The sequence below is a fragment of the Squalius cephalus genome, assembly GCF_949319135.1.
Source record: "Squalius cephalus genome assembly, chromosome: 18".
Lineage (NCBI taxonomy): Eukaryota > Metazoa > Chordata > Actinopteri > Cypriniformes > Leuciscidae > Squalius > Squalius cephalus.
Genome location: NC_137139.1, coordinates 21,407,484 through 21,420,341, shown reverse-complemented (window position 1 = coordinate 21,420,341; position 12,858 = coordinate 21,407,484). Strand labels below are relative to the sequence as shown.

The 12,858-nt window shown below is 37.4% G+C and overlaps 2 protein-coding genes across 3 annotated transcripts in view; one reads left to right on the top strand and one right to left on the bottom strand.

Moving 5' to 3' along the window:
- The window catches only part of syt6a (synaptotagmin VIa), a 57,804-nt gene extending 51,744 nt beyond the window's left edge, over positions 1-6,060 (top strand). For both annotated transcript variants that reach the window (XM_079849275.1, XM_079849274.1), the window contains exons 6-7: positions 3,026-3,176; positions 4,480-6,060. In XM_079849275.1, the coding sequence (XP_079705401.1) occupies positions 3,026-3,176; positions 4,480-4,551 (223 nt within the window). In that variant the 3' untranslated portion in view covers positions 4,552-6,060. The remainder of the gene's footprint in view (positions 1-3,025; positions 3,177-4,479) is intronic.
- A 1,206-nt stretch (positions 6,061-7,266) lies between these two features.
- On the bottom strand, positions 7,267-12,269 carry olfml3a (olfactomedin-like 3a). Its single transcript, XM_079849276.1, has 3 exons — positions 11,971-12,269; positions 9,799-10,081; positions 7,267-8,207 (listed from the first exon to the last, which is right to left on the bottom strand). The coding sequence occupies exons 1-3, from the start codon at positions 12,079-12,081 to the stop codon at positions 7,417-7,419; spliced, it is 1,185 nt and encodes a 394-aa protein (XP_079705402.1). The 5' UTR covers positions 12,082-12,269; the 3' UTR covers positions 7,267-7,416.
- Positions 12,270-12,858: the final 589 nt, after the last annotated feature.

The following is a 12,858-nucleotide window of genomic DNA, read 5'->3' as shown; positions in this document are numbered from 1 at the left end:
TTCACCTTCAGAACTGCCTTAATTCTACGTGGCATTGATTCAACAAGGTGCTGAAAGCATTCTTTAGAAATGTTGGCCCATATTGATAGGATAGCATCTTGCAGTTGATGGAGATTTGTGGGATGCACATCCAGGGCACGAAGCTCCCGTTCCACCACATCCCAAAGATGCTCTATTGGGTTGAGATCTGTTGACTGTGGGGGCCATTTTAGTACAGTGAACTCATTGTCATGTTCAAGAAACCAATTTGAAATGATTCGAGCTTTGTGACATGGTGCATTATCCTGCTGGAAGTAGTGGGTACATGGTGGTCATAAAGGGATGGACATGGTCAGAAACAATGCTCAGGTAGGCCGTGGCATTTAAACGATGCCCAACTGGCACTAAGGGGCCTAAAGTGTGCCAAGAAAACATCCCCCACACCATTACACCATCACCACCAGCCTGCAGAGTGGTAACAAGGCATGATGGATCCATGTTCTCATTCTGTTTACGCCAAATTCTGACTCTACCATCTGAATGTCTCAACAGAAATCGAGACTCATCAGACCAGGCAACATTTTTCCAGTCTTCAACTGTCCAATTTTGGTGAGCTTGTGCAAATTGTAGCCTCTTTTTCCTATTTGTAGTGGAGATGAGTGGTACCCGGTGGGGTCTTCTGCTGTTGTAGCCCATCCGCCTCAAGGTTGTGCGTGTTGTGGCTTCACAAATGCTTTGCTGCATACCTCGGTTGTAACGAGTGGTTATTTCAGTCAAAGTTGCTCTTCTATCAGCTTGAATCAGTCGGCCCATTCTCCTCTGACCTCTAGCATCAACAAGGCATTTTCGCCCACAGGACTGCCGCATACACCACACCCCTAAATGCATTGAAGCAACTGCCATGTGATTGGTTGATTAGATAATTGCATTAATGAGAAATTGAACAGGTGTTCCTAATAATCCTTTAGGTGAGTGTATAGTCTTTTTTTTTTTTTTTTTTTTGATGGATGCAACACACTCTAAAAAGTTGGGGCAGAGGCATTTTCCCCACTTTGTCACATCACCTTTCCTTTTTAATTACAATTTTTGATCATTTGAAGATTGAGGATACTAATTGTTGCCGTTTTGCAAGTGGAATTTTTGCCCAATGTCGCTTGATACAAGACAGCTGCTCAACAGTCCATGGTCATCATGACTGATTCTCACATTTTCAGTATGAGACACATCTGGACTGCAGGCAGGCAAGCACATCCCTTCTGCGGAGTAGAGTGTCTACGAAACCACTCTGTTGTAGCACGTGCTGAATGAGGCCTGGCATTGTCTTGCTTCCCAGGAAAGATGTCATCTTGATGGCAGTATATGTCTTTGTACAATCCCAATACATCTCCACATCAATGGTACCTTCATGCAAGTCACCCTTGCCGTTTGCGCTGATGTTACCATGAAAGATGTTTGCTTTTGCACCTGTCGCTGATGAAAGTCTGAAGGGTCCCTTTCGTCTTTGGAAACTTAGAACTGAGAATGTCAAGCTGAAACGTGCATTCATCTGACCACAGCACAGATTTCCACTGTGTTTTGGATAATTTGAGATGAGCTCAGGCCCAGAGAACTCAGCAGTATCTCTGCATATAATGTATAGCTTTCTCCTTGCGTAACAGAGATTCAAGCGGCATTTCTTGATGCAGCGTCAGACTGTGTTAAGTGAAAATGGTTTTCCAAAGTACTCCCGAGTCCATGTGGATATATTTAACACAGTAGCATGATGGTTTCTCATGCAATGGCTTCTGAGGGCTCAAAGGTCACACACATTCAACAGAGGTTTCCTGCCTGGCCCTACATCAGGGGTGCCCAATCCTGCTCCTGCCGATCACAGTTCATCTCCTGCCCTAATCAAACACACCTGTCTTAAATTTTCAAGTGATCCTGAAGACCTTAATTGGTTGCTTCGGGTGTATTTGATTAGGGTTGGAGATGAACTGTGCAGGACAGTGATCAGCAGGAGCAAGATTGGGCACCCATGCCCTACATGTACTGTGATTTTTCTGGATTTCCTGAATCTTTTTACAATATTATGATATTTAGCACCAAGTGGTGACCATGAGTCATCTTTGCTTGCAAAGACTGAGATGCTCCTTTTATACCCAATCACGATACCCTCACCTATTACCAATTCACCTACTTATTGTGGACTGTTTTAAAAGATTTTAAATGGGATATTCTATAATCTTATCACCTTTATTTTGCCTTTGTTCTAACTTTTTTGTAGTGCGTTGCAGCCATCAAAATCAAAATTTGTTTATTAATTTTGTCAGTAAAAACATAGGAAATCCTTCCTTTGTTTTTTTGGCAGTTAAATAAGGTTCAAGAGAATTAACAAACCACAGATTCTTTATTGTATTGCATTTTACTAAACCTTTCTGGAAATGGGGTTGTAATATATTGTGCATCAAACTCAAGGCACACAACCTAAACAGAGAAATACTGAAATATTGAAACAAACTGTACAGGATATATTAGAATAGAAGGTCACCAGACATCAGAATGATCACATGGTATAGTACATGTGCTTAAGTAGAAAGAGGAAAAGATCAGATGTCAGAGCATTCACTGCTCACTTCTCTACAGCTGGGTAACTGCTCAAAGAACCGGGTGCATACATTTTACCCAACATTCTCAAGTCTCGAGCAGTCAGTGTCCAAGACAAGAACACACACATGATTAGATGTCAGGAACTGCTATTTCATAATTCTCTTCCTTGGGTTCACAAAAGGACTCACGTAAGGTTCAGCACCACTGAGGTAAATGTACTGTATGTTGATTTCTTTATCCTGTGGCACTTCAGCTGCTCTCTCTGATTTAGAACATATGCACATATTTTCACACACATACCTTGCTGCAAAATAGGTCAGTTGCACTGGCAGGCAAACTCATATCATTGTCTTTAAGTTACATTATTCATTGCCAGAGTGGTTGTGTTTATTTGGATCACTTAAAAAAACGGATATACCAATGCATAATTCTATAACAAACAAATCTTATCTTGCAGGGTGGGCCACAATGAGATAATTGGTGTGTGCCGTTTGGGCTGTGGTGCTGAAGGTTTAGGTAGAGACCATTGGAATGAGATGCTCACATACCCCCGTAAGCCAATTGCACACTGGCACTCCCTGGTGGAGCCTAAGAAATCAGAAAAAGTGGTAAGTAACCCTCCCTCCAGGAATGCAAACATAAACATGAAGGGTAGGCATAATAACCCTCTGAATTAGTGTTTATATCAGGGGTGTCTCCTGGAAGGCAACTGTCCTGCAGAGTTTAGCTCCAACTCCAATTAAACACACTTGAACCAGCTAATAAAAGTCTTACTAGGCATACTACAACCTTTCAGACAGGTGTGTTGTGGCAAGTTGGAGCAAAACTCTGCAGGACAGTGACCCTCCAGGACCGAGTTTGGACACTCCCCTGGTTTATATTTTTAATGCAAATTGCATTTTCAGAATTCATTTCTGACTACTCGCCAATCTCTCTTTGTAAATATTCAGATCCCTCTAGTCACATCCTCAAACTTGTACTGTGCTTCATGAATAATACATGAGTGGAATATGTCAGTGCTGATTTTAATTCACACACTGAAATGCTGTCCCCTTTTCTGAAATGTGGTCAAGAGTTAATCATGAGGGGGGAAAAAATTATTTGGCGCTATGTAAAAGTTAAGTTACGCATTTTGCTCTCTTCGTTCAATTTACTTACATTTCTTCTGTTAAATATAATAATAAATGTTGTCTTTATTTTGAACAAAGTTGGCAATTCATTCAAAATTAATCTAAAAAAAAAAAAAAAAAGCACTGTTTCAGCTGTGGTCCTGTCTGGGCATCTATGCATTGTGTTTGGGGGCGTGGCCACACACTCTTTTATTTGAATATTAAGTAGACCTGAGAAATAATTGGTGGCTTAGATTGTAAGGCATTGTTTTTGGTCATTTTTAAAGGGGTATGGTTGTGTTTCCGTTTGATGTTTTATTGGAAGTCACAATTATTGAAATTATTGTTAATTTTAATTAAGTTTGTACTGAATAAATTAGTGTGCCATAGAAGTTTTCTGCTAGTGTATGAGAAACAGGCTATTCAACAAATGCTAATTCTCATTTTTACAACTGTAATATACCGTGATGTGCAAATAATTACATAAAAGCATGAGAAAAATCAGGTTGAGGATTAATTAGTTAGTTCATTTGTAGCCTCATTTATGCAGTTTGCTTAAGTGGAACGTGATTAGATGTGTTTGGATTTGCATGAATTAAAAGCGTGATATTTATTTTTACACAGAAAATAATTAAAAAATAACAAATATGTTTAATTTATAAGATAACTTCAGATGCATCAGTTTCATCCAACCACAGTGTAAAATTCACTCTTCTGAGCAACATTTGCTCACTCTTCTGCTGTGCTGCTTCTACTCTTAAATGCTCTCATTGATGGGTTTTTCATGTGTCTTTTCTTACAGTGGAAAGCTAGAACCGCCAGTTTTGACAGTCAGGGGTCTTGTCCCTCCCCCAAACCTCCTGCCAGCCCTTGATCAGAGCCATATGTAAACCTATGGCTCGGCATTCTCGCTGTAGTCCATTTGTCTGTCCGATGAAAACAAGAGCTCTGCTACTTTCACGTTACCTACGGGTTGATTTAGATGGTTCCCAAACGTTGATCTAAGATCAGACCCTACTATCTTTGCCCCTACGTTCCTCATGTTCAAGCTCTTCCAGTCCTTATGATCCTCAGTCAATTCTTGGAAGTGTTGTACAAACCTTTGTACCTAGAGTACTCTACAAAGCCAACTTGTGTTCCTAGAATAGCTTGGTATCGTCAGAGGAGATGTTTCTTTCCAATATGAATTTTCCTGAAGCATTTGAAATCCGATGAGCTGTTCTGCAAGTGGTCTACGTGCAAACAGAAGTTTCCACACAATGCTACAAAGGTCTTTGTGGATGAAAGATTAAATATTGGAAGTCCTAAGAATGAAGTCAAAAAAGTTGGTAGCCTATATAAAATATTGAGGGAAAAGGACAATGTTTTGTGTGAGTGAGAAAAAGAGAACGCAAACGGATTTGTCGTGCTATTGGCTACTACGAACAAACTATTTTCTCTGTCAAAACCTGTGTGAAGGTGTACTTTTTTGAAATATTTAGCGGTTTATAGATGTTGTATAGATGTTATGTGTAAAAAGAGACTGTCTATATATATATATCAGAGCACAACAAACTTTTCCTATCCAGTAATTTCTTGATGAAACACAGATGGTTTACATGTAAAGAACTTCCTGTTCACACACAAAACACTTCACATGTAGCTGAATACATTTATGATTAAAATAATATTCATCGTCAAGACCAGGTACAAAACTGGGCATTTAAGGTAAAAGTGCTGAAATATTCATAGAGATCTGTCTTGATTTATGTGGGTTGTACTGTATTCACGATTGTTTTAATAGTCTAACGCTGACATCTCATTCATCTTTTGACATGTCATTTTATTGAGTTAAATTGTACTGTCAAAGTTTGTCTGGAAAAATGTCTGGAGTAATCAATGTATGCTCAGACTTATAAAATATATTCATATTCTGTACTGTTTAAAAGAGCAGGGTTGACATTACATAAAATAACTAACATACATCTTCAGATTCATATTTTTATTTTATTTCACAACAATTATTTGTAAAAAAATTAGGGATATTTGAAAGGATGTGCATAAAATAATGTGGCACTGTACAGTCTGTATCCAGCAGAACTGTAACATGGTAATATCTGCATAACAATTCAATATAACTGTCAACTAAGTAAGTCTAAAAAAAGTCATGCCATCTTGTGCAAGTGTTATTTTTATTACATGTAATGCTCAACTGAGCAGTGAAAATAATAATGTTATTTTTTAAATTGTTAATGTCATAAATGTCTTAACAACTTCCATTGCCCGCAATATTTTATTTTATCCCTTCCGAGTCCTGGACATTTTGACTATATGTTTCAAATGAGAAAAGACAGACCATTCAAGTGCACATATCTGTCACAAAGATGAAAAAGATAAAAATAAACCCTATGCAGGCAGTTCATTGTCAGATGATGAATGACTTTACGCTCCAGTTGGTGGTGTTGAAATATCTTGAAATATACATGGCACTTGGGCTATTTTACATAATGCCCGCCATCATCTCATAGGGTAACTGTTAAGCTTTAAATTTATATATAGATTTCATATTTGAACAGAATCTTTAAAATTCTGTCAAAAAGTCAATTTGTTGAAGAAATGGTTGTGACAAAGTGACAAACTTTTTGGTCCTGTTTTTACAATATCACCAATGTTGTAATACTCAGATAATATAAAGTGTGTTTCTGTAGGTGAATGTAAAGTTAATAAGGTTTAGATCTGGTTCTTTACCTCATCACTAACTCTTGTGTGCTGGTGTTTTAACAACCTGTTTCTGCCCCCTTGTGAATCTGAGCAACTTTCTAATTTTGTATTGATCATTTGTACTTGCAATATAACTTGTAATGTTTGAAAAGGTTCTTGTATTTCAAAAATGCCAAATAAAATGTTGTTTCAACCATTTCAAGGACAGAGTTGCTTCTCTTTCACTCTTGTGAACTTCTGTCATCAAATCACAAATAGTGGGTTACATTATAGAGATTGCATATTGTCTCATATTTTTTTTATAAAATGTGCAACAAAAGCAATATATTTGTGTGTTGATAAAGGTAAAGCCAAAAATTAAACATTTGCCATCATTTACTTGCCCTCATGTCATTCCAAATGATATAAGCCACTATATTTCAAGTCTTATGAAGAACTTCATGTGAAAATTTAAGTTGTTTAAAATGAATTCTGTACTGTAGAAAAAGAGTAGTTCAAATTAAAGCATAAATCAGGTACAGGTAATTAAAACCATCATTCAACTTCAGATTCATATTTTTATTACATTTTTTGTTTGATTGTTTTTTCACAAAAAGTCATGATAGCTTTATGTGAGAATTAGAACCAAATTTAAGTTGTTTAACATTAACTGAATCAGTGAATTGAACTTGAGAACAGATTCAGTCGTGAACAAATCATTCAGATTGGTTTTGTGAACTGGATTAGCCAATTCATTTAAGAGTTCTGACTCAGAGAAGATTACTTTAATGGTGGTTTTGAGTCCTTTTTGATGGTTGAATGCCTCAATCCTCATCCATTCCCAGAAAGCAACATAGTGCCGGTCCACAACATAGTGGGCCGGATCTGGGCCGACACTAATATTGCAGTCTGGGTTGTCATTTATTTTTCCATTTGAGTTCCATGGAAGAAAAAAAGTCATACGGACAACATGAAGGTGAGTAAATGATGACAGGATTTTCATTTTCAGTAACATTTTGTAGCCAGGAAAATAAAGCCCTTTAAGAACGTAAGAGGTCCACTATTCCTCAGGTGGTGGCATTATCGCCCATAGCTTCTTCTTCAGCGCTAGTTTATACAGAATCTGGTACCCATCATCCCATGCATAGAGCTGCCGCTCCTCAGGATTGTATTTGAGGCTGGAATGCGCCCCGAAGCGCCTGGGGAAATAAATCAGAGGGGCTTCGCCGCTGCTAACCATGTCATTCACATCGAACACACACTGCACACGCGAGCGGCTCGGCGGCTTGGTGTTGTAAACCACATAGACTGTGCCGCAGACGATAAAAGCAGCTTCAGCGTTGTTTCTTGGACACGCCGTGTCCCACATCTGTTCTATGTCCAGAGAGTTAGAGTCCATTTTAGCAAGATTGATAGTGTCTCCAGCTGGATACAGCGCCCATAGCCCATCCTCATCCACCACCAGGTCCACCAGCGTCTCTGGATTGAGTTGGTACACTGGGCTGCGGTCCTCCATGGGAAGCACTGCACTGTCTGCAACCGAACCGTTCTTGAGGTCATATTTAATAACTTGGAGCTCTGAACTTTCACTGATATAATAGAGAAAGCCATCGTAGACTGCATGACCGGTCCCATTCCAAGCAGTGGGAACGGTGATCTGCCTGCCTTTAGACACGCCTGATGATGCAGAGAGCTCTCGCACTGAGTTGAATTCGTACAGCGTGTTGTCGGATGTGCCGTTAAAGATGTAGACTTTCGCTGACCTGGCATCTTTGGTCCAGACACCTTTCGGGCTCCCCAACCTTTTAAGGATCTTCATTGCTTTTAGACGGGACACAATGTTCACGCACACTGTCAATGAAAACAAACATGATTAATGTCTACAGGAAGCATACTATGATTAATATTGTGAACTCTGAAAGCAATTTATACAGACTGCTTAGTCTGCACAAGCACTGGATGACAGCATTATGAAAAAAAAATTAAAACTAATGTAAGCCTCCACAGTCGAGAGATTCACCCTTAAATGTCATGTATGCTTCTATAAACGTGCAGGATTGTGTGGGGCTTAACAAGCATTATTAATACATCTTCATTTTAATATACAGGCATTTTGGAACTATTTCGTATCTATTTCTTATAAGATATTTAATTTCAAAGAAAAAAAATTTAAACTTTATTAGTTTCTCCTGTCATGATCTGTCACATTTGTAGCTGAAACTCTATTAGCATAAATTGAGTCAGGCTGTTCTAAACAATATATAAAATAAAGCTTATAGCAATCATTCGATTAAGAAAATGTTAATGTTATTTTAATTCACTTTTTATTTGTAGATTCCCTTGCCAGTAATTCTTTGTTACAAAATGTTTTTGATAATATATACACTGGTGTTCAAAAATTTGGAGTCAGTAATAGGATAAAAAAAAATCTTTTTTAAGAAATTATCATTTTTTATTCAGCATGACACATTAAATTGATCAAAAGTAACAGCAGAGGCATTGTTAAAAATATATATATTTCAAATAAATACTGTGCATTTATATTTTCTATATTCATCAAAACATTCTAAAAATGTATATCATGGTATATCAACACAACTGTTTTCAAAATAGATAATATTAATAAATGTTTCTTGATCACCAAATCAGCATTTAAGAATCATTTCTGAAGGATCATGTGACACTGAGGACTGGAGTAATAATAATGACATTTTAAATTGTAATGCAATTTCACAATATTACTGTTTTACTGTATTTTTTTCACAATATTACTGTTTTACCAACCCCAAACCTTTGAACCATAGTGAATAAAGTATAAAAATATATCTTTTGTTTGAAAGGAAATAAATAAATGTAATGGACTGTAATGTAATTGCCTGCAGCCTTCAGCTTTAGAGTGGATTTTTTGGTTAACAATGCTGTACTTCAGTGGAGACAGATGAACTGTAAAGCTGTCAGATGAACAGGCCAATGAAACACAAATACATTCATCTGCTTTGATTCCAGCCTTCTGGATAACAAAATAGGCTAGAACCCAACAACAATTGCATAACATTTTAACCACAAAAGCCAAATGGCTAATCTAGTGAACTGACTGGCTTGATTCTTTGTTCCTTGTTTCCTAATTAACAAGATGCAGCACATTTCCTCTAAATGAATAAATCCTCAGTGTAAGGCACCCAAGCATTAGCAGAAATTCTACCATTATACTGTTGAAGTGAGACAGTCACAAGGCCTACAGCACAATCCCAATATGGATGAGTGTAACTGGGATGCTAGTTCTCATAAAATACAAATGTCTTAAAAATACAAAAACTCTGGAAATTACTGCTTTGTAACGGTAAGCTAAATCTCCTCGACCAAGAGTATGTCAAGGCTAAGACGGAAAGTAAATGATCAAAAGCTGGGCTTCAACTTTCAAAACCTGATTTCCCAGACTCACCAGACAGCTCAAAGAAATCTTCCTTCTTGCTCTCTTTGAAAACCGGGTCCTGTTCCACCATTTTGTCTGCTGCTTTCACACAAGGCTTAGGTGGATTCTTGGTTTCAATATAGTCCATCTCACGCTCCACGCGGTCTACCCGTGCTCCTGCGCCCTCCATGTCGGAACGCAGTTTACTGTGCTCCTTGCCCAACTTCTCCAACAGGTCTGCGGCCTGCTGCCTGAACTCCTTCAGGTCGGAGTTGTAGCGGTTGTTCTGTTCATGCCACAAGGCAATGCGTTCCTGGAAAAATGACAAATACACTGAGTCAAATAATTGTTTAAGATGATCTGATTCTGCAGCCAGATCAAAAAGTGCAGCAAATTCTTTCCAATGTTAAACTTATTCCAATGGTGAATAGACCTGCTGGGAATAATGGTTCAGAAGTGTTGAGTAATTCTGGACAGCATGTGTTAGCCCAGTCAAAGGCAAAATCAATTCGTATCTGAGTTCAGCAGATGGAGAACCTCAGAGTGATGTCTGAGGCTATCAGTCAAGGACACCATAAAATTCAATACATATTTTTAATAAATTGTGAACAATCATTGCAGAGTTGAAGGGGTCTACAATCTTCGAGACCCTTCAGTTCCACAAATCAGTTATAAAAAATAAAATAAAAATTCTCACTATTAATTCTTATTAAAAAACTGCCAAATGAGTGAAATTATTTGAGGTACCTCCTTGTTGCAGGAGCTACAGTCACAAAACTTCCCATACTGTATTACTATATTAAAAGTACTTGAATATGGTGCCGAATTGTCAGAATTTTCATTAAATATGTATACCATATCAGTGTGGCCACCCCAGGGGCCTTTTGCTGTAGGCTAGCTGCTCAAGCTGACTTTAATATTGCATGATTTCGAATCAAAACGAACTTTGTTTCTCATAAATGTTGTTGCTCCATAAATATTAATTGAAAATAAATATTTTTTGCAGTCCTTACTTTGGGACCAGATTAAAAAAAAAAAAAAAACAGTAACACTTTAGATCAGGGTCCAATTCTCACTATTAACTAGTTGCTCATATAGCATGCATATTACTATGATATTGGCTGTTTATTGGTACTTATAACGCACATATTAATGCCTTATTCTGCATGACCACATTCTACATCCCTAATCCCACCTCATGCCTAAACTTAACAACTACCCTACTAACTATTAATAAGCAGTAATTAGGAGTTTGAGGCAAAAAGTTGTTGCTAATAGTTATTAATAGTGAGAATTGTACATTAATATAAAGTGTGACCCAAAAAAAATTCTAACCAGAAAGAAGGCTTTTAGTTTTCTTGTACTGTACATCACACACATTTTAAGAGTAACAGCATGTTCAGTGGACTCCTGCTGATTCAGGTAATCAAGTCCTGTCTGCACATGACAGAAATTATGGCAGTAAATTGACAGAATAAATTAATTATTCCAATGAAGTGTCTACTTAATCATGAGTAATTATTTTTGCTTATTGAATCAGTGTTAGAATTTTTTCAGCACAGCTTCACTGAACAAAAATGCTGAGATAAACTATTCTGTCAATTAAGAAAACGTTTCTCTGCACTGGGGTACAACTTCACTCAAGAAAAAAAGGGTTACAGTTTATTTTAAGGTGTCTTTGTTACAGTGTAATTATACATAACGGAGTAATATTAACTAACTATGTGCACTTACTATAGGGTTATGGTTAGGATTAGTCATTTATAGTTATTACTATAGTAACTACATGTAATAAAGTGTTACCAAAAAAAGTAAAACTACTTAAATCTTCATTACTTTCTTCAAAAGTAATGAAGATTTAAGTCTCCATTTACTCAAGACTTAAATCTTAAGTAAATGTGAGCCAGCACTTGCTTAGATGAAGACTTTTTGTTTTGTCTGTTGATCTAAGCTATGGTTCTTTGGTTTGAGAAGTTACTTCAGAGTGTGTGTACTCTCACTTTGAACAAACTGGGCTACAGATATTGCCAACATTTTCAAGTGTTGTCGAGTTGAATAAATGTAAAGAACTCTCAGAATTAGCATGGTTTCAGAGTTTTGACGTATTCCTAGAAAAGTGGACGTCTCTGTAAAATGGCTGAAAACTAGCAGGACTGCAGACAGTATATTGAAACGTGGCCAGATGAACCAAAATAATCTTACCTCCATAGCAATCATCCTGTTTTCCAGGTAGTTCATGAGGCCCTGGTAGTGGTACTGGCCTCTGGAATGAGCCAATACGGTCAAGAGAATGAAAAATATGGTGGCTTTCATGGTGGCTTTGGATAAGGGACCCTTTAAGGTACTCCACAAAACTAAAGAAGTCTCAAAAAAGATGTGCTGCAGCTGCTTATGGGGCGTCCTTGTCCTCTAGTAAGCGTGTGAGTGCTCACAAGGAGAAGGGACTGGAATCAGAGACTTCCAGGGTTTCATATTCGCTGGCTCTCTCACTTGGCTGGAATGTTTTTACTTACACTGAGGGGAGGAGCCATGTATCGCTGGCCTCTCTCCGTCCTCAAAAGAGAAGCATGTAGTGAGCCTGAAAGATGAAGTCACTGAAGTACATTACAAATCTACTAATGTCTACAAGAAACATGTCAGCAGTTTTGTAATAAAAGTACACTCTTAAAAAGAAAGGTTCCAAAAGAGAGTTTTATGCAATATAGTATTTATGAGAATATTAAAGAACCTTTCTGTGAACAGTTCTTAAAAGAACCTTAGTGCGAAGAATATTTTTTGTTTTCTTCACAGAATAATCTGGAGAACATTTTTTCACTTTTGTGCAATGGAATATTTCCATTGATGTTAAACTTTCTTCATAGAACCATTTATGCCAATAAAAGAACCTTTATTTTTAAGAGTATTACAGTCTGTTGGCTACATATGCACAAATTATTTGCATGCAAATTTATTCAACAAATTGGTAAAATAGTGGTTAAGTAGTTTAATATGACAAAGCAATTTGTTCTGAGATGAGCAAGAAACCCATTTCTAACTGTCAAACCTCCATCCAAAAGTTAAACCTTCATCGTGTTCGCTTAATCACAAACT